This window comes from Macrobrachium rosenbergii, chromosome 36 (genome assembly GCF_040412425.1).
Source record: "Macrobrachium rosenbergii isolate ZJJX-2024 chromosome 36, ASM4041242v1, whole genome shotgun sequence".
Classification (NCBI taxonomy): Eukaryota; Metazoa; Arthropoda; class Malacostraca; order Decapoda; family Palaemonidae; genus Macrobrachium; species Macrobrachium rosenbergii.
The window spans coordinates 12934722-12960417 of NC_089776.1; the positions used below are offsets into that span (position 1 = coordinate 12934722).

At 36.5% G+C, this 25696-nt stretch overlaps 1 protein-coding gene across 1 annotated transcript in view; it reads left to right on the forward strand.

Annotated features, from left to right (window-relative positions):
• Positions 1-25696, forward strand: part of LOC136856635 (uncharacterized) — a 949691-nt gene that overhangs the window by 145499 nt on the left and 778496 nt on the right. The window contains 2 exon segments of the mRNA XM_067134595.1: positions 5922-6180; positions 6183-7248. Of these exon segments, the coding sequence (XP_066990696.1) occupies positions 5922-6180; positions 6183-7248 (1325 nt within the window).

A 25696-nucleotide genomic window follows, 5' to 3' on the forward strand; every position in this document is an offset into this window, starting at 1 on the left:
TATATTTACTCAAACATGAGTACATGAATTTAGAAACAAATCTCTACAGAGGGCTTTTGGGAATCTGTTCGATTCCCCTTTTTCGAACAGATTCCCGAAAGCTGTCTCTCTTTAGATTTATTTTTACATATATGTACACATACATAACTGTGTGGATTTATTTTTCCAAAGTTGTAATATCCGTAAATAATTAAGGTTTGTGGCTTGTGGGTTGTAGGATTTTCGTAAATTATAATAATGCGTTAATTATGATCACTATTGTTGCGTAAGAGAAGAATATTTGCTTTCCATTCGACTTTGTAATTTCGATTCTTGTAATTTTATTATAGATTTTTCCTATGTTAATCGTGCTTTTGTTTAGCGTTCTTTTGCTGTCATTATTCCATTTATTGGTTGTTTGGCGAATTGATAATTTATTTATTAATTCAGTGAGCATTGTTTAAAAAATGCCGTTCAAAGTGATTTCAATCATATCGATTCTGTGTGACATATTTAACAAATTTTATCATCTTTATTCTTATTTAATTTGTGTTTTTCTTATTATTATTATTATTATTATTATTTTTATTATTATTATTATTATTAACATTATTATTATTATTATTATTACTATTATTATTATTATTATTGTAGCTTTTTCATAGAGGTTTAAGAACAAGCTTAAAGAATTATACGTAGGCTGCTGTCAGCACTTTGAGCTCATATTTTTGGGTGCATGACATGCTCAAGGTAACATAATCTCTCTCTCTCTCTCTCTCTCTCTCTCTCTCTCTCTCTCTCTCTCTCTGAAACTCTAATTTATCTTGATTTTATCATGTCTGGAGCTCAACAGGAGTTATTTGTCTAATTTATCATAATGGACTTGATGAGTCTGAAATGTTAAGTGCTAAATAGCAAGCATGTACTGTTGCATTTAAGGAAGCTGTGTAGGAGAAACATTTAACATGCAATGTTTGTTGACAAACATAAACATGCGTTTTTTCTCTCGTTGTATTATCTTTTGTCAGTCAGTTTTCCTTTTAATGTGGTTCTCTTATGATATTTTTCTTCTAATGTACTTCCTTTGTTTTGTTATTCTTTTATCTGTTTTGTTTTATTAAAGGAAACGTATGGTAATTAGGGTAATTTTACCTAATCCGTTTTACTCGTATATAACTTTCCTTTCAGCGCTGAATGACCCCATAGGTCCCAGCGCTTGCCCTTTGGACTAAATTCTATATTCTAATATAAGTGTGATGTCTATGGCGGATTGTATACCTTTCATTTTAATACTACGCTTTTTTGATATTTCACATGCAAAGAATATATAGGTTTATAGTTCCTTTAATCTTGTATCATGATAGGGTTTTACATTTTCATTCATATTCATGTTTTTTCTTAAATAATAGAATGACCAAACTTTGTCGAAAATTGACTGAGAATGTTCATTGGGTTTCAAGACCTGTCCAGTTTGTACTTGGGTAAATTTGCCGGTCTCTCTCTCTCTCTCTCTCTCTCTCTCTCTCTCTCTCTCTCTCTCTCTCTCTCTCTCTCATGGTTAGTCTCCAGTTACATGTCTCTCTATTCTCTCTCTCTCTCTCTCTCTTCATAATTATTCTCAAGTTAAAGCTCGATGATTCTCTCCGTTCTTTTTCAAATTTTCTCCAGTTAATTATCACCTCTCTCTCTCTCTCTCTCTCTCTCTCTCTCTCTCTCTCTCTCTCTCTCTCTCTCTCTCTCTCTCTCTCCTTGCAATTATCCTCCGTGCAAATATCGGTAATTCTCACTCCAGAATTCACTTCTATCTCATCATCATCATCATTCGCTATGGAAATTTCTGACAGGTTCTTTTGAAAGCCCCAGTTTAGGGGGTAGAAACCGGGTGTGTGTGTGTGTTTTTTTTGCATGATAATGTTTTGGTCTGTATCACATTTCACCCCACTCTTGTATTCACACATGTGCAATATTTTTCAATAATTCCCCCTCATGCTCTCATATAGATGTTTTCTTAAATATAGTATTTTTTTATATTTTTAATAAGAATTTAAACCCAATTCATATGAAACAAGCCTGCAGAAGCCATTAACTTGAAATGCAAGCTTCTAAAATATGGCTTTCATTCGAAAGAATTAGCTCAAGGTAAAGGGAAATACAGATAGAGGTCAGTAATTAGAAAAAGAGATACATTAACAAATAGATAATTAAATAAATGAATATGTAAGTAGATTATTAAAATGCAAGGAGAATTGTATTATAGGGTGTTAGCGCATCGCATCTTCGCTTGAACTTCTGAAGTTCCAATTGCGCCAAATCCTCAGGTTTAAATTGGGAAAGTTTTTAAAGTATTTGCTTAATGTGGCAAACAATACTCGTTAATTTTCCCGTTTTCTTTAAGTCAATATGACAAAAAATCTTTTGCGCATTATTCCCGTTTTCCTTATCTCAAATGAATCAGCACGAGTTAGTTCTATATCATAATCTCTTTATCATTTGGTATTATCTTATGTTTTCAGTAACTAATAGAAATTGTAGTTTTTTATCTTTCTGATGTAATCATCAGTGAAGATGGAATTTTTAAATATGGGACAGTTAAGAAGGAATATTAATTGTGAAGGTCGACATTACTTGTTGAATCTAAACTTTAAATGTAAAATGAAAAACTTTTTTGAACTGGAATGAAGGTGACGTTAGTTAGTTGTCACGTGATCCTGTTTTCGTCGATTTAAAGAAAATTCATGAGATGCTTAATTAACCCCCCGGAGGGGGGTAATGCTGTCAGTACACCTCACGCGGTGCACTGTAGGCATTAAGGTTCTTTGCAGCGTCCCTTCGGTCCCTAGCTGCAACTTCTTTTATTACTTTTGCTGTACCTCTGTTCATATTCTCTTTCTTCTTGCTATCCACCTTCTCCTAACGATTGTTTCAAACTTAGGCTGAATGGCCACTTCGGTCCCAGTGTTTGGTCTTTGGCCTAGAGGTTTTCCTCCTGTTACACCTTTCAAACTTCTCACTCTCAATTTCCCTTTCAAGGCTGAATGGCCAGTTAGGTCCCAGTGCTTGGTCTTTGGCCTAAATTCTATATTCCATTCCATTCCTTAAGTGACGCTTCATTACGAATTCTGACCTGTATATTGTGACGTAAGAAAAGGGAGAAAATATTATATATCGTATTTTTTTTAACTTTCAGTGATTGCCTATGTTTTGAACATCACTGAAGTGACATTACTTATCTGAAAAGAGGGACTTTCAGAACGAAAAATGTGAGGTATATGGACATATGCAAACCTAATTTCATTCACCACCTTCTCCGGTTTTGGGAGTGGTAAGGGATCTCTCTCTCTCTCTCTCTCTCTCTCTCTCTCTCTCTCTCTCTCTCTCTCTCTCTCTCTCTCTCTCTCGTGAAATAATTGCGAGTCATGGGCGAATGTTAAAAATTACCGTAGAATAAAGATGCGGGAGAATTTATCCGGACTGTCGATCGGCAGGTGGTGCTGATTCGCAAGATTGGATAATGTATATTATTTTCTCTTTTCCAGAGAGAGAGAGAGAGAGAGAGAGAGAGAGAGAGAGAGAGAGAGAGAGAGAGAGAGAGAGAGAGATTTTGTACAATATGGAAAGAGCTATTACTATTTTGTCTTTTCCAGAGAGAGAGAGAGGAGAGAGAGAGAGAAAGATTTTGTACAGTATGGAAAGAGCTATTACTATTTTGTCTTTTCCAGAGAGAGAGAGAGAGATTTTGTACAGTATGGAAAGAGCTATTACTATTTTGTCTTTTCCAGAGAGAGAGAGAGAGAGAGAGAGAGAGAGAGAGAGAGTGATCGTAATGAATGACCTATTATTATTTCCTCTTTCCCAGAGAGAGAGAGAGAGAGAGAGAGAGAGAGAGAGAGAGAGAGAGAGAGAGAGAGAGAGATCGTATATTGCGTAAAGACCTATTATTATTCCCTCTTTCCTGAGAGAGAGAGAGAGAGTGAGTGAGAGAGAATATGGAAAAAGAGCTATTATTTTCTCGTTTTTACAGAGAGAGAGAGAGAGAGAGAGAGAGAGAGAGAGAGAGAGAGAGAGAGAGAGAGAGAGTGAAACCTCTGCATACCAAAGACCAAAGGCAGATAATGCGTTCTGCAAGAGTAATGGACGACTGTGTATTGTAACAGACCATTATTGCATTTATAAACGCTTATCAACTTGGTACAAATTCTCTAAACTCAGAAGTTGTTTTTTTATGGTTAAATGCTTTAATGCCCAGTTGAGGCCTGTGATTAAGTGTTGGTTAACTTTTTTCTGATGGTAGCTAGTGAGTTTGTTTTTAAGAGGTGCATTTTCGTTCAGTTGGCTTATTGTTAATTTTTTCTTATCAAGGTTTTTCCAGATATGAATTGTTTTTAGCCGTGTATTATCCTAGTTTATTCTTTCCTTATTAAAGTTTTTTTTTTTAGATAATTGTTAGACTTTGTTTTATGATTTATTTTTATTGGCCCAGCCACCTTTCTCATCTTTGTGTCGTGTTTTGAAATAGAAATCACAAAGGCCAATTTCTTTTTCCGTTATTTATATTTTTTCGAGGTTTGACTAAGAGCGAGTCAATTTTTGTTTTAAAACGGAGGTCATAAAGACCAATTATTTTCATTTTCGTTTGATAAATTCTCGAGGTCTGACAAAGAAACGACCAGTCGCGGAGTGAGGATTTGCTGTTAATTATTTCCATCCTGACATTTCCTCGTCAAATTCACGCACGACAGGAATCGCGAATTGCTTTCTCTTCAGCTGACCCGGAGAGATATATATGGCGCAGAACTTTCGAGAGACCGAACATAAATTAGATTAGTTTTTTTGCTTGATTTTCTCATAAACTGACCAGTATGACACAGAACTTATTAGTTTTTTTTTTTTTGTGCTTAACTCGTGAACTGACCAATATGACACGAAACTTAAGAGGGTGAAACTATATTTGATTAGCTTTTTTTTTTTTTTTTTACTTTTCTCATTAACTGACCAATATAACACAGAACTTAGAAGGCAAACTAATTTAGATTAGTTTTTTTTCTTTCTTCTCTCATAAACTGACCAATATGACACAGAACTCAAGAGAGTGAAACTATTTTTGATTAGCATTTTTTTTTTACTTTTCTCATAAACGGACCAATATTACACAGAACTTAGGAGACAAACTAAATTAGATTAGCTTTTTTTTTTTACTTTTCTCATAAACGGACCAATATGACACACAACTTAGGAGACAAACTAAATTAGATTAGCTTTTTTTTTTTACTTTTCTCATAAACGGACCAATATGACACAGAACTTAGGAGACAAACTTAATTAGATTAGCTTTTTTTCTTACTTTTCTCATAAACTGACCAAAACAGCACAGAACTTAAGAGACTGAAATTAAATTTGATTTCCTTTGTTTTCCCTACTTTTCTTACCAACTGCCCAAATTGGCACAGACCTTAAGAGACCGAAACAAAATTTGATTCTTTTTTTTCTTACTTTTCTTAAAAACTGACCAATATGGCACGGAACTTCAAGAGGCTGATGCTAAATTTGATAATCTTTTTTTTTCTTTCTCTTCACTTTCATAGTGCTGAAATTCATGCAGACTTGTCAGAAATGATATATCCCTCTTAAGTCGAAGTATAACAATTTTCATGTATATGACCCTGAGCTGATGTAAAGAATGTTATTATTATTATTATTATTATTATTATTATTATTATTATTATTATTATTATTATTATTAACTTAATGGGACTCCACACTTTCCTTCTGTCACTTTCGCTTTGCCCAGACCTTTTTTTCTACCTTTGAAATGTGATGCCACATGATGAAAGCACATTTGTGGCACAATTGTGGTTATTGATGAATAATTTTTGGGGAAGTTTTGTTAGGGGATGATGATAGTGATGCTGGATAATGTTAATGATAGATACTTTCACTTCCAGGTGGCTCCAGGATGACAGTGAGGACGACGATGATGATGATGAAGATGATGATGCTGAAGATGATGATAGGCGTGGTGATGATGATGGCAAAGGCGGAGGAGGTGAAGCGCAGGAGGGGGAAGAGGAGGAGGCGAATGACAAAGACGAGGAAAAGAAAGGCCCTTCAGGTGATGAAAGACACCAGCGAGGAAATCGAAAAGAAAAAGTGCAAAGAGATAAGAGGGAGGGGCAGGGAGAGGAGGAGGGGAAGAGGAGGAGGAGGAGGAGGAGGAGGGTGAGAGTGTTCCTCCTCCGTTTGACCCCCCGTCGGCAACGCCTTCCTCCTCCACCTCCAGAGGTCAGAGTTCTTCTGAGGACAGAGAGGTGGTCTGGGCGCGTGCCCTAGCTGACCCCCACAGAGGAAGGTGTGGGTCTCCCCCTCCCCCGCCCAGGGCTCCCCCGCAGACCCCCTCCAGCCCCGATGCAGCCCCAATCTGGCCTGCCCAGAACGCCGCTGCCGAGGCCGACGCCACATTGAAACATGTGGCTCTAGCGTCTTCTGCCTCGTCCGCTCTCAACAGTCTACCACAGGGCAGTGGCCGTCATCCACACCACACTGCCTTCTCTCCTCACCGCCCACCTCCACCCACCCACCACCCACCTCCCACACGCCCGCACTCATTCCCCCACACCTCGGCCCTGTCCTCCACATGCCAGTGGCCCTCGTTCAAATCCAGTGATCATGACAACAAACACCGCGACAACTTTGTGATTACCGAGGAATACGAAGTGGAGACCTTTGAGGAATCGGAGGAAACTCTCGAGAGCCGAGGCGACCTCGAGAGCCAGCAGGCGTCAGTTAACTTTAACAAGGCGGCTCTGCTGACGACGAAATTATCAGGAAGTGCCAGTGCGCGGGAAGTGAACAGTGCCTCCTCCCCCTGCCCAAGTGATGGTCAGTGTCCGACCTCAGTGACGAATCTCCCGCCGAGTGCCTCCAAATCCTCCGGTGTCCGGAAAGATCCCGATTCCTCGGGGAAGAGAAGTGTCAACATGGTGGCCAGAACTGACACGAACGAGGCCGGGAAGGCTGCCACCTGCCCCGATGACCTGAAGCCTTTGCCCCAAGTGCCGGTAAAGCAAGACCCGGAGGAGTCGTTTGCGTCAGCGTCAGGCAATGCAGCCCCCTCCCCTTCGGAGGTGTCAGAGGCCTCTTGCAGTAGCGAGGTGGTGCATCTGAATATCTCCTCCGCAGGTGGCAGCGAGGGCGGGGATGCTGGTGACACAGACAGGAGCAGTGATGAAACTCCACAGCCGCCAAATTACTCCACACATCCTGAATGTAAAGGTAAGTGCACAAGCCACAGATGTAATTGCATTTTTTTATTTTAAAAAATATTAGTCTATCCTCTGATGGTGCATTGCCTGTTCTTTTAGTTGTTTCACACTTTGTCGTTAGAATAGTGTAGTTGGATTAGTTGTCGAACGTTAAAAAGATCAAAGACTCATGAAAATGAAGAAATTGTTGTCTGGAAATATAATTAATTAAAGGTGGTCCCCACTCTTGCTGACTGACATTACCGTAGACCTATCCGAAATTGTTGGACGGTCATGAGCTAGATATCACATTTCCGTCTCATGATTTCGTCAGTATATGTAATCAGTTACTCTTTGTAAACATATGTACTAGCTCTCTCTCTCTCTCTCTCTCTCTCTCTCTCTCTCTCTCTCTCTCTCTCTCTCTCTCTCTCTCTCTCTCGCTTGGTGCCTAGATTCAAAGCCTTACTTTCTAGCTCAACTAGGGGATTTTTAAAATAAATTTACCGAGAGCCTTTCACAAGAAGGTTATGCTTGTAGATGTCGTTATTCTACAGCCTACAGTCTTTGACAGGACAACCTTCTGTCAAAACGGGAAAGCTTAGTTCAGTTCAGGGACAGTTCAGAGACAGCTACCGGTGTGTATTCATTGGCTCTTGTTGAAGTACAACCAAGCCTCTGTTCTCTTTGTTATGATTTCTCGGTGATTTCATCCGACATTCACACAAATAACTTAATTCATTTTTAGAATTCAACTAGAATTGAAGCACTCCTGTAGGTGATTCACTTTTAGAACTCAACTAGAATTCATTTACTTCTTTAATTGACTCGCTTCTAGTATTCGACCAGAATTCAATTACTTCTTTAGTTGACTCTCTTGTGGAATTCGAATACCTCCTGTTTTTCTTTTGTTTAATTTAATTTTTTTTTTATATAATGGCTCTCAGTGGGAAGTGATGTAGCTATAGCTAACTGCACTTCTACTGTGGCAGTGATGTGCTAGGAATATTCTTTATTTATTACTAATTTTTTGACTGAGTGATTTATTATAATTGCTATTTTTACGAACAACATTTATCTTTTGTAATCACCAAACACCATGGTAAATATTCTTTCCGTGTTAGGACCTTGTCTTGAGAATTATAGTCATTTGTGTCATTATGGCTGCGTTGCTTCCACTTAACAGTATATAAATATGTTGTTCTGACTCAGAATCAAATGAAGTTAAGGCAACTATCTCCTTTATGTACGTTTTTTTCTTTTGTCTTTAAGAGTACGTCATAATAAATTTGTCTTACAGAGAGAGAGAGAGAAGCACTGTGGGCAACAGCAGAAGGGAGTTTGATCTTGTAGTTTCTCTCTCTCTCTCTTGAGAGAGAGAGAGAGAGAGAGAGACTGGGAACAATAAGCAGAAGGGGGTTCGGTCTCAGTCGAGAGAGAGAGAGAGAGAGAGAGAGAGAGAGAGAGAGAGATACTGTTGACAATAGCAGACGGAATTTGGTCTCAGTAGAGAGAGAGAGAGAGAGAGAGAGAGAGAGAGAGAGAGAGAGAGAGAGAGAGGACAATAGCAGAAGAAAGTTTGAAGTGAACATGCAAATTTCTCATCTGATAAGAGAGAGAGAGAGAGAGAGAGAGAGATTTTCATTGCCGATAAGAGAGTCAGTTGGCAATGTCTTTATTGACGCTATTTTTCGGATGACATGATACTATAATTATCTTGGAAAAGGACGAATTACAGTGTGTAAAGAAACACGATAGTAAAATAAAATAATGAACAGTGGAAAAGGACATTTAATGACGACCTTATGGAAAAAGTATGGTTATAGGTTAATGCTGTACTAATTCCTTTTGTGTGATGCGTATATGCGTGTTACTAGGCTATATATATACTCATAAAGCGTAATTAGTAAAGATATGAATGTTATGTTAATATCTCTCTCTTGGTGGCTGAATGGATAAGTCGCTGTTGTTTGCATCAAATGATTCCTAGCCGGGGTATAATCACATATCATAGGCTATATAATCCCCTTTGGGCGTAGTTTATTCCCAAGGCAAGGTGAATATATATATATATATATGTGTGTGTGTGTGTGTGTGTGTGTTTGTATATTGTAAAGTATTTATTTATTTATCTATTTATTATGATCTTGTATTCGTATGGAGACATTACAAAATGTTTGTTTAGATGTAAATTAACTTACATATGATTCCCTTTGGATGTAAATTACCTTATATTCTGTTCAAAGAATTTTACCTTATTTATCTTGAGTCTGAGACTTACAGCAACACAACTGATAACATTATAACACTGAACTCCTTTAGGTCTTATCATCCAGTATCTGAAAATTGCAAATCAACCTTCTTTGGTATGTGGGATTTTCCCTAGAATATTGACAAGGGCATCAGAGGATGACCTAAGTTTTTTGTCCCCCATCGAACCTTAAAACACCGCTACACGAGCAATCCACGTGTGGTCATAATATGTTTACATTACGACCTTTTGTTCCGAGAGCGTGTTCAATTGACCTGTGAGGTTATGGCGAGCGATGTTGTGTTTATTTGGACCGTTTGGAGAGAGAGATTGGATAGAACACGCTCTTAGTTTGTAGACCCTGGTGAGAACAATTAGTTTAGTGAAGCATTCATCTAAATTTTTTGTTATAAATGTCAGTGTGAATAGTGACATTAAACTATTCTGCAAGAGGAAATATTGAAGGAGTAGGTATTGCCCTGCCGCATTTTAAAGATGTTATAGTAGAATGCGGGTATATGGCCCTCGAAAATAGTATCTGAATATAATTACGTGAGAGAACAGGGTTGTCATGATATGTTGAATGATTTAAAATCATCAAAACAAAACAATATAGGATTGATCTAATTATTCATATGATAAATTTTAGACTTTTTTTAAAAAAGAATTCGCAGTCTTTATCTTGAAAGACTGGCATGTAAATGTATTTTGATGAAAAATGGTTTGATCTTGCAAATGGTTACCGTCAAGCCTAGTGCAAGGTGTAGCGTGGTAATAATAATAATAATAATAATAATAATAATAATAATAATAATAATAATAATAATAATAATAATAATAATAATAATAATAATATAGGCAGTAGACCCTCTTTCAAACGTGTAGTATTGAAATTTATAGCTACATTAGCTGCATTCAATTTGTATAGAGTTATCTCTCTCTTTCTAATAACTTGATTTTTCACGGTTATTGCATTTTGCCAGTAACTCAACAATGTTTGCCATTCTTGGAGGGGAAAGAACTGCTTTCCTATCCAAGAATAATAATAATAATAATAATAATAATAATAATAATAATAATAATAATAATAATAATAATAATAATAATAATAATAATAATAATAATATGTATCTACTGTGGTGGTTGTGAGTCCATTCTCGTGATCCATCAGTAATTATCTATAATTTCAGCTTTTGAATTTCAGAATAAAACAAATCAGGCAAATCAGGCTGGTAAAAGAAATTGAACAGTTTGTGTGCTGGAATCGCATGTAAAAAAAAAAAGAAAATATGAAACAAAAATCCAATATTTTCTATATATATTTTTTGCGGATACGACTTTTTTTTTTTAATTTTTCTTTCTTAGTGGAATTCAATCCTTGTGGCATTATTCACGGTTATTGACGATGACTGAATAACGGGAGAGCGTAAGAGAACCCATGCTGTCTCTCTCTCTCTCTCTCTCTCTCTCTCTCTCTCTCTCTCTCTCTCTCTCTCTCTCTCAATTTTTCGTCTTTGATTGGTTTCAGTGATCAGAAACTTTTCAAGAGACCCATACTGTTTCATCTCTCTCTCTCTCTCTCTCTCTCTCTCTCTCTCTCTCTCTCTCTCTCTCTCTCTCTCTCAATTTTTATCTTCTATTGGTTTCACTCATCGAAAACTTTTTCAAGAGACCCATACTGTTTCATCTCTCTCTCTCTCTCTCTCTCTCTCTCTCTCAATTTTTCATCTTCTATTGGTTTCACTCATCGAAAACTTTTTCAAGAGACCCATACTGTTTCTCCCCTCTCTCTCTCTCTCTCTCTCTCTCTCTCTCTCTCTCTCACACACACACACACACACACACACACACACACACACACACACACTGGTTTCAGTGATCGAAAACTTTTTCATGCACCTTAGCGAACCATGTTTGACAGAAAATGACTTTGGTTTGACATCTAACGTATTTTGATATTAAGCCATTTCTTATCTGTTTATACAATGGTTTATTTAATGGTCATTAATTTTTATACTATTATAATTATTATTATTTAAAAATGGTATTATTTTTATTCTAATTGGACTTTGCGTTTGAAGAAAATAGTGGGTTATATTCTGAATTTTTTTACTATCAGCATACTTACAAATTTTTGTCCTAAAGTTATTATTATTATTATTATTATTATTATTATTCAACAGAGTGAGAAAAATAAATTCAAGGGATACCAAAATAAATACCTGTCGAGTTTTTTTTTCTTTTTCAGCGATTTCATCTTATTCACGTTGTGGTTGTAAGATTTTGTTAACTACCTTTGACAGTCCTTGTAGTTGTTCAAATATGACTATTAAAATATAAATATTGAACTACTATTATGGCTGAATTACGTCAGTACCCTGACCTCTTCTGTGTCAAGTTAAACGTGAATGAAAAAAGTAGTCATTAATTACCCTGCTAAGTAAGTGACCTAACGTTTCATAACTCGCCCACCAGATGACTCTCCTGAATAATATTTAACAATCATAATTGAGGGTCTTCTGCGTCAGATGCGTTTATACCCGCATTCAGATCAACTGACCTCTTGACGTAAAGGGTTACAATAGTACTTGATATAATGTCTGAAAAGTAGAGATGATCTTGGGAGAATGGCCTGCAAGATTTGGAGAGAGAGAGAGAGAGAGAGAGAGAGAGAGAGAGAGAGAGGTGGTTGGGGCGTTGGGGTTGGAGAGAGAGGACATGGTTGGGGTGTGGGGTTTGGAGAGAGCGAGAGAGAGCGGAGTGGGTTATTATTTTGAGAGAGAGAGAGAGAGAGAGAGAGAGAGAGAGAGAGAGAGAGATGTTTAAACCTATAAAAGAGATGAGAGAGAGAGAGAGAGAATATCTAAACCTATAAGAGAGAGAGAGAGAGAGAAATATCTAAACCTATAGAGAGAGAGAGAGAGAGAGAGAGAGAGAGAGAGAGAGAGAGAGAAGATGGTTGGGGTGTGGGGTTTTTATCTGGAATCCTGAAGAGCAAAAATACCCCAAAACTGTTAATGACCTGTTATCACGAATCAAATAACCATGCATTACTCGATAGCTTATCAGGGTCCACTTACGTAAACTTTGCAGAAGGATACATTTCATGTATATCTGTCATCCATCACTCAAAAAGAACCAGAGTGGAGTTCCTAAGGGATTGTATCCCTTCCTATTTATTACGTTCGTTTTTAGATTTTTGTGTGATTTTGTCTTAACGGATATCTTCCCAGGGTAACATTTAACGAAAAGACAAGGGTGGAATAAAATTGTGAAAGATAAACAGATAAAGAAAGGGACATAGAGGATAATAGTACACGGAGAAAGAAATAGTTCTTCTCTGTGTTTAGATTGGGGAGAAATTTCGAAAGCTTTCTTGCCTTTTAGTAATATTGCGTAATGTTTTGGATAAAAATGTTCATGCTGTTTGAAGAGTGCAGTCAATTCAAATATATAATATAATATAATATAATATAATATAATATAATATAATATAATATGATATAATATAATATAATATAATATAATATAATTATATATTATGTAACATCTTAACATCCTAACCTTTGGCAAATAAAATGCAAGGTTACCACACAAACCCTGCATTTGGATGCAAGAAAGTGATACGTGTATTTTGTAAGAAAATTCATTTCAATTTTTGGTAGCTTAACCCTGACGTAATCGTTGGTAATGCTCAAATCAAAACTAGCCAAGCTTTGAATAAATGCAAAAGTGTCTGTTACATTTTAAAGACATTTAAAGAATACCCTATTATATTCAAATTGATATATCCTATGATATTCAAATTCATATATCATACTTTTTCACTATTATTTAGCGAAGTCAATCCCGGGAAAACTGAGGAAGCAAATCATGGTCGTATTTTACCAGACATTCCTAACATGTCTGTATTTTACCAGCCATTCCTAACATGTCTGTATTTTACCAGTCATTCCTAAGATGTCTGTATTTTACCAAACATTCCTAACATATAAGTATTTTTCCAGCCATTCTTAATGTCAGTGTTTTACTTGCCATTCGTAAAATGTCTGTAATTCACCTTCCATTCTTAACATGTCTGTATTTTCCCGGACATTCCTAATGCATTTCACCAGCCATTCTTAACAATTCTGTATCTTACCAGCCATTCTTAACATGTCTGTATTTTACCAGCCATTCTTATCATATATGTATTTTTCCAGCTGTTCTCAACATGCCTATATTTTACCAGCCATTCCCGACACACATGTATTTTTCCAGCCATTCTCAACATGTCTGTATTTTACCATGTATTCCTAACATACTTGTACTGACCGTGAAGTGCTAATAAAATGTCCCTCAGTCAACACGAGAGGCGAACTGTAAACGATACCGCCATTTTACCTAACATTATAAACCTTTCAATACCTTTAATTATATTTGTATAATGTAATGCTTCCATGGAGGATTTTACCTTCAATTTCTTAATTAAGCTAATAGGAAAAGCAATATATAAAGGGAGGAAACGTGACTACTTATGAAATTGGTAGTCACGTCTGGAGAGAGAGAGAGAGAGAGAGAGAGAGAGAGAGAGAGAGAGAGAGAGAGAGAGAGAGAGAGAGAGAAAACCACGGGTTCCCTCACGCTGCATTTTCTGATTTTTGCAGAGTTTTTTTTTTTTTAAGATACTGAACTAGTCTTAGGGAGATATAATTTTATTTAGTGAAATGAGGATGTTAATATACGTCGGTACTGTTTAGAAGAATGCTTTTTCAGCACAGAGGTCGATAATATTTATATAATGATTATATAATGTTTATGTGTGAGGTAAAATTAAGCATAAGTTCGATAATATTTTTAATATATTTGTCTGTGCGTTATAAGAGCATCGTGCTTGCCCTGACAGTAGCTAATATAAAAATTACTAAGTTTGCCATTATAAAAATATAGATTCGTTGAGTGAGTAGGCTATTGGGTTAAAATGATTGCAAATAAACTTCGTTGAAGATTATGTTACGGAAGAAATTCGAGCTCGTATTGCAAGATACTCTAAATCAATATTGCGTGAACGGATTACTTTCGGCAGCTCTACACTAGAGCTGTCGATTAATTTGTACATTTGAATTAATTATATTAAACAATACTGCTTAATTCCTCACACAGTTGGACTGTGGGCCAGTCTCCCTGAGGACGTGGAATCGGAACTCAACAGTTCAAGCGAAGATGCAATGCCTTACTACCCTAAAGCAATTTCTACTTGTATTTTATATAATTAATTTTTATCTATATATTAATTTGTTAATTTATTTTTTCTCATGATAACCGATCTCTTCTTTCTGTATTTCCTGTTACTTTCTGTTACTTTTGTCAAATGAACACCGTATTCTTTGGAAGCTGGAATTTTAAGTCAGTATCCTGTGGGCTTGTTTCATATGAATAGGGTTCATCTTCTGAATAATAATAATAATAATAATAATAATAATAATAATAATAATACTGGCGGTAATGATATCTGATAGTCTTTGCTAGCCTACAAAGAAATCCAATATCTCTTGATTATTGTCGATGTTAACTGTAGGAGCAAATGAATCTTTTTGTGAAATGGATATATAAAAAGGAATTATTTAAAGAGTAAAAATGACTCCATCTTGAGTTTACTACTACGATTATCATCATCATTACATATTCATGGTGCCATGAATATGTAATGATGATGACGATAATGGTAGTAGTAATCTACAGTGCAATATTTGGTTAGTATCTGAAAAGGACATCGATTTTCAGTTTTTCATTTCGACTGAAGTTTCACGTTGACCTAGCCTAGATTATAAGTTTACGATGCAGGTTTTTTTTTCAGGAAGACTGATAACAGAGTTTTTCTTGTTTAAAGCACCTTTCTTTGCTCCGCTGTTCTAGTTTCATCCCAAGAGCCATATACACAGTAATATATATAACTGCTTATATATATATATATATATATATATATATATATATATATATATATATATATATATATATATATATATATATATATATATATATATATATATAAATGTATATATATATATATATATATATATATATATATATATATATATATATATATATATGCATATATATATATATATATATATATATATATATATATATATATATATATATATATATATATATATATATATATATTTATATACACATATATACATATATATGATAGATAGATGGATAGATAGATGTTTTTGAAACATTTGGTTTAAACATAGAAATGTTCACGGATATATAGTTTAATTCCTTTGTAATTTACAAGGTATTTTGTTTTCTGTTGTAATTATCGGTTGGTTGATGTAGCCAGACACTAAATCGATATTCAGAATCTTAAATTTTAATTGCTTTCACTTCTTGTGAATCATATATTATCTATGTGGGAGAGAGTTATAGCTGAATATTTGACTACCCTCCTTTTTTGTGTAAAAAAAGTCGTAAGCTATTTCTCCCTGCCAGAATGTTTTGCCTGCTGAGAATGCAAACATTCTTCTGGTCTGGTTCACGAACCTGAAGAAATTCTCTGCTTTTAGAGACAACATGAATTATAAAGCACAAGGGTAGAAAAGGTTAAGAGTTTTGTTTTGGTATTCAATTCAAGTACAGTATTGTTCTCTGAACTTGAATTTTTTTTAGTTATTGTGGTAACATTCCGTTTCCTCTTATATTCCTATTTTAACTATATGACTAGAAAGTATACCATTAAATATTTAATATTAATAACTTATAAACAAGTTGTAAGATGTTGTACTATGAGCGTGAATTTTTAACATTTTTGTGGTAACATTCCGTTTCCTATCATTCATATTTTAACCATGATCCGGCTAGAAAATATCCCATTGAATATTTATTATTGATAACTTATAAACGATCTTTATGACAAGCATGCATAAAAGTAGCAAATTACCTTTCAAGTACAGTGTTGTTCTCTGAACTTCAATTTTTTAAGTTATTGTGGTAACGTTCCGTTTCCTATCATCCTATGATGCAGTTAGAAAATATCCCATTAAATTAGTATTATTGATAACTTATAAGCGATTTTATAAAAAGCAAAGCATAAAATGAGAAAAATTACATTTATGACTTATTACAGGGTATGGTCAGGCTTTGTCGATTCCTACTGACAGGCAGTTGAAAAACTGTGCTCGAGAAAATAAGGGGGTTTAAGGGTAAGGGATTCAAGGGGAGGGAAGAGGGGGGAGTTAGGGGGGAAAAGAGGTTAGGGCTTTTTAGGGGGAGTGGAGGGAGGGGGAGGGACAGGGACGTCGGTTCGTTGCATGAGGAAAAATAAAGCTTCATTGTTCTAACAAAGAGACGTCTTTTTGGGGGTGGCCAGGGGCCAACAGTGCAGTACTGTGACTCGCCTGCACTAATATGGCAACACCTTTAATCTCTCTCTCTCTCTCTCTCTCTCTCTCTCAAGTGAGTTGTGGAAAATAGTAAAAAATAGTGAATGCGTAGAAACAGGTTTACAGAACATCCTCTCTCTCTCTCTCTCTCTCTCTCTCTCTCTCTCTCTCTCTCTCTCTCTCTCTCTCTCTCTCTCTCTCTCTTAAGCGGGTCGTGAAAATAGTAAAAAATAGTGAATGCGTTAAAAGTTATGTAGAACATTCTCTCTCTCTCTCTCTCTGTCAAATGAGTAGTGGAGAATAGTAAAAAATATTAATTACGTAGAAATATTTTTACAGTACATCCTCTCTCTCTCTCTCTCTCTCTCTCTCTCTCTCTCTCTCTCTCTCTCTCTCTCTCTCTCTGTCAAGTTAGTAGTGGAAAACAGTAAAAAATATTAATTGCGTATAAATGATTTTTTACAGAATATCCCCTCTCTCTCTCTCTCTCTCTCTCTCTCTCTCTCTCTCTCTCTCTCTCTCTCTCTCTCTCTCGTGTGAAATATAATTCTGATCTTTTCCATTATCCTTTTCCTTGTTTTGAAAATGTGAAACACCTCATCTCTGAAGAGATAATCTGAAATTATTATTATTATTATTATTATTATTATTATTATTATTATTATTATTATTATTATTATTGGAGATTCTTTCAATCGCGCTACTGATTAATTTTAATCACAACTTCTCGCTGACTTTCCATCAATTAACAAAGGAATCAGACTAGGGTGGCTGACCCTTACAGAGTCTGGAATTACAAACCTCAGACTTTTATATTTCTGTTTGTGTCTGTTGTAGCCCCAGCCCCCCCCTACAGCAGTAATGCTGATCAATAGGCCATTAACGTTCGAAAGGTTTTTTATGGCGTGTCTTTTCCAACTGGGAGCAATGGCACAGGTTTTTTTTATCAGTTCATTTATTGCCACTTAACATCGAATTTCATTGCTGTTCTTCTTCTTGTGGTCTGATCTGAGATCTCGGGTTGTGATTTTTTTTTTTATCTTATCTTCCTCATTGTTTCTTGGACATCTCCTTCTGTAGTTTTTATTTTTTTCTATCTTCCTCATTGTTTCTGGAGGTTCTCCTTTTGTACTTGGATAAACATTAAACTTTGCTTTTACTGCTTTCAGGTTTTAGAGTTTGTTACAGGCGAGTACTCAGGGACAGGGTCCATGACTGTTTGAAATGCTTGAATGCACTAGTATTTTTTTATTTTGTTTTTTGCTTTGTTTTTTTGCATAATTTATGAGGACTTTTATCTCTGACTTTTGCTAAGGCTAAAAAACAAAAACAAAATTCGAATACTAATTTGAAGTGATTTATTTGATTGTCAAGTTGACTAAGAGTTGAGTAAATGAGAAGGTATAAAACAGTGATACTTAAAGTCAGTCATGAGAGAGAGAGAGAGAGAGAGAGAGAGAGAGAGAGAGAGAGAGAGAGAGAGAGAGAGAGAGAGAGAGAGAGAGAGAAAGTTTAACAAAGAGTTAGGCAGATGAGAAGGTATAAAACATTGAATCTTTAACAAAGTTAAAGACAGAGAGAGAGAGAGAGACAAGAGAGTTAGGTAGATGAGTTTAACAAAGAGTTAGGTAGACGAAAGGTATAAAACATTGAAACTTTAACAAAGTTAAAGAGAGAGAGAGAGAGAGAGAGAGAGAGAGAGAGAGAGAGAGAGAGAGAGAGAGAGAGAGAGAGAGAGAAAAGTTTAACTAAAAGTTAGGTATATGAGAAGGTATAAAACATTGAAACTTTAACAAGTTAAAAGAGAGAGAGAGAGAGAGAAAGTTTAACTAAGAGTTAGGTGTATGAGAAGGTATAAAACAATGAAACTTAAACAAGTCATGAGAGAGAGAGAGAGAGAGAGAGAGAGAGAGAGAGAGATGAGTCACGGAAGCTACTGTGAAAGCAGCCTTGCATCTTAACAAGGTTCTCTTTGCGTAGTCTTATCAAGTTATGCCTCAGGGAAGGAATATTTTCTCAGTTAAAAGAATAAAAAAAAGTTAGGACAAGGATTTAGTAGTGTGTCTCATTCATAAATGACTCTTACTGTTACAAAGCAGATTAAGAAGTCATTAAGACTATAATATCATTGTGGAAAGACTTGGTACTATATTTAGCGCTTTGAAATTAAAACCCCGTGGTGGTGTAGTGCTGTCAGTTCACCTCATGCAGTGCACTGTAGGCATGACTTGAGGTTCTTTGCAGCGTCCCTTCGGCCCTTATCTGCAACCTCTTGCATTCCTTTTACTGTATCTCCGTTCGTATTCAGTGGTAAATTACAATTTTTCTTATATCACAGACTTTTATAGTAATTCAGTGGTAAATTACATTCTTTCTTATATCACAGAATTTCTATAGTAATTCAGTGGTAAATTACATTTTTATTCGTTATGTAACTCTGGTCAAGATTCCATAAGTATGAATGTCAGATAATACCATGTATCTCTTTCACTTCAGGTGTAAACTAAACCACATTTTTCGTAGATTATGCTTTTTTTTTTTTGTTTTGTTTTGTTTTAGGCAATGTCTATCTCAAGAGAAAGTATTCTATTCTAAATTGTTTGATAAAAACCCTTTTCATTATTATATGTGTTTACAGAAGGGTCCTTCAAATAATTGGTTTAGTGAGCTATCTGGTTCCCTCAGTAACCAGTTAATTAAAGTACTTGTTTGATTTCTCTTGACTGTAAGAAGTCTTCTATTTTTGTACATTCTGTTTAGGCTTAGACCTCTGATTGGGAGGGATTTGTCTTGTATTTCTGTACCACTGTCAGTTTCAGTACTAAATTGTCACACTCTCTATTTAGAAGGTGTATATACTCTTACATCTTTTTACTTTAGGTCTAACAGGCCAAATCGTTAGCATATTATCTGACATGTTCTTCAGCATTTAGCAAGGCGTTTGATTGAAGCTGGTATGGATAATCACTGGTAATTGCAATTGATAAATTCATTAAAAGTGATTAATTTGATTTAACTCACTAATTTTATATATGCCGGCGTCGGTATAGCAAAGTCCACGAGCCCCTAAAATCTGCTATGAATTTGCCATTAGCAAAAAATGGTAAAGTATTAGTTTTCTTCGCTAAAGATCTCTCTAAGAACTACACATAAACCCTCGACTGAGAGAGAGAGAGAGAGAGAGAGAGAGAGAGAGAGAGAGAGAGAGAGAGAGAGAGAGAGAGAGAGAACGCCCAAAATCTGTTGCGTGCTTGTCAGCAACAAAAAATGACGAAGCATTAGTTTTCTTTATCGTAGACCTTTCTAAAAATACATATTAACACACAACAGAGAGAGAGAGAAGAAGGCGACCAGTAGCGGACAATCAAGAAAGTATGCCGAGTAGGCGCCTTTCAGCCATCAACGCCAAGCCTCGGACTATAGCAACAAGGGCTTCCAAAAAGCTCAGAAGGAGCATGGCTTGTGGTATACGCTCCTGCGTCGTCATCGGAGCGTTTCCTAACGCCCTGCGGCCGTAGCAACACGATCATCATAGTCGGTAGCACGGCAGAGCACGGCACCCGCTGACGATGAATGTCGGCAATTATTTACACGTTGGGCACCAAAAGGAGCAGCCGATGGTGAACGATGGAGATTCCTTGAGGTGGGCGACTAAAAGAATGCCCAGAGGGAGGTGGCTGGTTTCCAGATTAGGAAGGGCCTTATGCCACCACGGGCTAATGAACCCGGCGCCTGGAACGTGAGACGCGAAAGCCTAGTTAGAAGGGTGTTCGTTGAAGTGCAATTGAAATGGAAAATAAATGATTGTGACTTGTCCTTTTCGTATTGGGTGCTTGTTTTAATTATTTATTTATTTTTTTATGTGAGTTGTCTTTTTTGTTTGAATATTATAAAAAATTTTTTTTAGTTTATTCGTTAATGTTGGTTTGGAAGTTTCATCCAATACTTTGTGTCTAGAATATATTTATGCTTGTAAAGCATAAATAAAATTTTTCATGTATGTTGGGCCTGTGCTGATATGGAAATAAAAATGTTTTTTTTTCTTGCAATTGTTTATAAAATGTTCCTAAAGGGGCTCATGTTTACTTTCGACATGTTTATCTCAAGATATTTTAGTCATGTAACAATTAATTTTGTTCTTTTTATACGTCTCTTAGACGGCAATGCTTTATAAATCTCTAACCACGTTGATATACATACCATCTGTAAAATCGTGAGAGTTCACCCTAATCTTGAATTGCGGTTGATAATTGCTTTATTTTCGGGAGGGGATACCAAGCCCACCCCGGCTCCTACGCCGTGACGTCATGATCGCCACTCTTCTCACCAGTCATCTCGAAAGTCGTTCAAGGCATCACTATGGCTTAACGGGTAACCCAGCTGCCTGAAGTGAGCACTGTCAACACTGCTGGCTTGTTAAGTTGCATTGTCCGTGGTCGTGATTGGCTGTTATTGATCTTCTTGTCGTTGATTGGCTGTTATTGATTTTCTGGTCGCTGATTGGCTGTTATCGATTCCCTGGTCGCTGATTGGTTCATATTGCGCCCCCGGGACGAACTCTTGTGCGATTAGTAAGAATTGTGAGTCTTTTCTGTTCCGAGTCTTTGTTGTGTCTTTGTTGGGAGTGGGCACGGAAGCCGTGAGGAGTGACCCAAGGAGGGCATCCTCTCTCTCTCTCTCTCTCTCTCTCTCTCTCTCTCTCTCTCTCTCTCTCTCTCTCTCTCTCTCTCTCAGCTATTTTATTTTGTAACCTTTATATTATCTGAACCGCAACTTTCTCCACTCTCTCTCTCTCTCTCTCTCTCTCTCTCTCTCTCTCTTAGTTATTTCACTTGTGTGCTTTTCATTATCTGAATCGAAAGTTCTCTCTCTCTCTCTCTCTCTCTCTCTCTCTCTCTCTCTCTCTCTCTCTCTCTCTCTCTCTGAGTCATTTTACTGTGTGTCCTTTTCATTATCTGACTCGAAAAGTTCTTATCTCTCTCTCTCTCTCTCTCTCTCTCTCTCTCTCTCTCTCTCTCTCTCTCTCTCTCTCTCTCTCTCTGTTGCCTTCACAGAAGTCATCCTTTTTCTCCGTGATCATTAAGCATTAAAGAAACCTCATTCTGACGTCCGACAGAGGCGAAAGGTGGGAGATACTGAGGACTAAATCTGTCCGTTCGACCGCGAAAATCTGTCCGAGGCCATTGAAATCTGCCTCTTGTCACGTGATGTATTCACCCCGAAATCTTTCTCTCGGATTCCCATTGGCTGAGGAGATGGATTCGGTCAGGGATTAGGTGCCATTAATCTTACCTGTCGTCATGAGGCGAATTCGGGAGAGAGAGAGAGAGAGAGAGAGAGAGAGAGAGAGAGAGAGAGAGACCTGGGAAAGAGAGAGAGAGAGAGAGAGAGAGAGAGAGAGAGACCTGGGGGAAAGAGAGAGAGAGAGAGAGTAGGGAAAATTTGAAGAGAGAGGGAGAGAGAGTAGGGAAAAATTTGAATGGAGAGAGAGAGAGAGAGAGAGAGAGAGAGAGAGAGAGAGAGAGAGAGAGAGAGAGAGAGAGAGTAGAGAAAAACTTGAATAAAGAGAGAAAGAGAGCGCAGGGAAAAATTTTGAATTGAGAGAGAGAGAGAGAGAGAGAGAGAGAGAGAGAGAGAGAGAGAGAGAGAGAGAAATATGACTCACGTGAATCTAATTGAAAGTTTAAAAAGACGTTTTTCCACTGAGATGACTTTTTCATTTCTCGGGAGGTGAGCGAATAACCTTTGACCTGTGAAAAGCGACCGGGAAGACAGGTCATCTGGACAAAGAGTCATCTGGATTTTCTTTTTATTCGTTTTATTTTTTTCTTCTCAGTTGTTTTGAGGGGTCTGGAACGGGTCTGAGATTCTAATTTGCGAACAGGTATATATTTGCATGTGGTTTCTTTGCAGTTATTCCCTCTGTTTGGAATATGAGATACAATGAATAAATAATGAATTTTTGATGAAAAAGTATAATGTAACCACTTACAATGTGGTTTGGCTTAATATACATTTTTCTTGTTTAAGGTGAGCTAAATCATTTAACGTAATTTTCCACTAAATCATCAGTAAAACAGTTTTCTGTATTCAACATATTTCTTTGTGTTTTATAAATCATAACTTATTCCGCCATGATTTCACTGATATTTACTGATAACTCCGAGATAATTTTATCTCTTAACTATCCATTGTCCGTTTCCTGCTCGATAGGTCTACCTGAATGGCTTGTTCTTGTAATTCCTCTACGTCTTTGAAAAGAATATTGTTATAACCTTTTCCCCCCTGAAGAAAGTTTAGCCACCCAGGAAAAAACAGTTCCATTTTGAGTTGTCACAGATATTTTAATTCTGTAAATTATGAAGCATTTTTCTTTAGCTAATGAAATGTTCTGTGAAAACCATGAAGGGCTCGTTTACTTTAAAACCTTTGAAATAAACCTCATTAGGATATTACTGCAGGTCCTGAGATGAAATACAGGATATTATTATTATTATTATTATTATTATTATTATTATTATTATTATTATTATTATTATTATTATTATTATTATTATTCTGAACGATGATTGTCATATATTACACAGGCAAAACTGGACGAGAATTTAGAAATTTCCAGACCCTAAGAAAATTATTATTATTATTATTATTATTATTATTATTATTATTATTATTATTATTATTATTATTATTATTTTAAACAATAATTATCATATATTACACAGGCAGGAGTGGGTGAGAATTTAAAAAATGTTAACACCCTAAGAAAGTTATTATTATTATTATTATTATTATTATTATTATTATTATTATTATTATTATTATAGAATTTTAAAACTTTTCAGACCCTAAGGAAACTATTATTATTATTATTATTATTATTATTATTATTATTATTATTATTATTATTATTATTATTATTGTTGTTGTTGTATTTGAGATTTAATACTTTGCAAAGAACGTGTGCTGCTTGAGAAATAAACAAACGCACTTCCCACGGCGGGGAAAACAGCGATAATACAAATCATGAAGAATAATAAAGAGAATCCGCGATAAACTGACAGGAAAGAAAACGGAGGACCTGAGGAAGATAAGGAGAGAGGAAAGAGAGGAAGAGAACGGAACGAGGAACGTGAAGTACGGAGAGAGCATATGTGAGGTCACTCACCTCTCGCTTCTTCGACTGCTCTCACTCATTCTAGGTCACGACAATCGGATGTGTGAGCATCACTCTCTCTCTCTCTCTCTCTCTCTCTCTCTCTCTCTCTCTCTCTCTCTCTCTCTCTCCAACGTAATAAAATAGGGATCTAATGTCGCATCTTTGGAGCATCACCTCTCTCTCTCTCTCTTTCTCTCTCTTTCTCTCTCTCTCTCTCTCTCTCTCTCTCTCTAAGTAATAAAATAGGGGTCTAATGTCGCATCTTTGGAGCATCACCTCTCTCTCTCTCTCTCTCTCTCTCTCTCTCTCTCTCTCTCTCTCTCTCTCTCTCTAAGTAATAAAATAGAGGTCCAATATCGCATTTGTAGAGGAACACCACTTCTTTCTCTCTCTCTCTCTCTCTCACTCTCTCTCTCTCTCTCTCTCTCTCTCTCTCTCTCTCTCTCTCTCTCTAAAATAATGGGGTCCAAAATGCATCTTTAGAGCATCACCTCTCTCTCTCTCTCTCTCTCTCTCTCTCTCTCTCTCTCTCTGTCTCTCTCTCTCTCTCTCTCTCTCTCTCTCTCTGAGTAATAAAATAGAGGTCCAGTATCACATTTGTCTCTCTCTCACCTCTCTCTCTCTCTCTCTCTCTCTCTCTCTCTCTCTCTGAGTAATAAAATAGAGGTCCAGTATCACATTTGTAGAGGAACACCACCTCTCTCTCTCTCTCTCTCTCTCTTGGTAATGGAGTAGTTGTCCAAAATCACATCCTCAGAGCATCACCTCTCTCTCTCTCTCTCTCTCTCTCTCTCTCTCTCTCTCTCTCTCTCTCTCTAAGTAATAAAATAGAGGTCCAGTATTACATTTGTAGAGGAACACTACCTCTCTCTCTCTCTCTCTCTCTCTCTCTCTCTCTCTCTCTCTCTCTCTCTCTCTCTCTGTCTGTCTGTCTCCTGTAGTCTGTTTTGGTAAAAAGAAACTCTAAAGTCTTCTTTATCATTCGAAAAGAAAAACTAATTTGACCGTGGCAGCACTTTTTTGGGCAAGCGTAAGTGGAAGACATATTTCAACCAGGAAAAATGAATAGTGACGTGTGTTTGTGTCCGCCAGAGACTTTGGGGAGAAACTCCATTTAAGTGCAGGTATCGTGCGTTGTTAGAGAAAGCAATTTTGAAGTCTGGTATAAATGCACACATATATATTCAGTATTACACACACACACAGAAACACACACACAGTTTTATCTCTTACTGTAGTTTTATTTTATTTATATGTGTGTGGTGGATGTCTGTGTTTGAATGACAATTTAATTTTTTGTAAAGTTACCATTAAAAAAATATATTTAAAGTCACTTTTTTGCTTGAAACCGTCTGAGGCAATGTTTCCTCTCGTGAAAAATATATGGATATGAAATTCAAGAAAACATCTCTCTCTCTCTCTCTCTCTCTCTCTCTCTCTCTCTCTCTCTCTCTCTCTCCTCTCTCTCTCTCTCTCTCTCTCTCTCTTCCCTTCTTGCTATTAACGACCATCTACAATGGCTGCCAGACAACTCCCTCTTCCTCCACTCCCTCTCTCCCTCCCTCCCTATCTCTTCTGCACGCACACGTTTCCACAACTTCATCCTCCAAGTGTTACAAATCCTCGACCTCGCTCTTGAAGGATGATCCCCTTTTTAGTTTCCTTCGGTTGCTTTTGCTCCTCGGCCTTGAATCCTCTT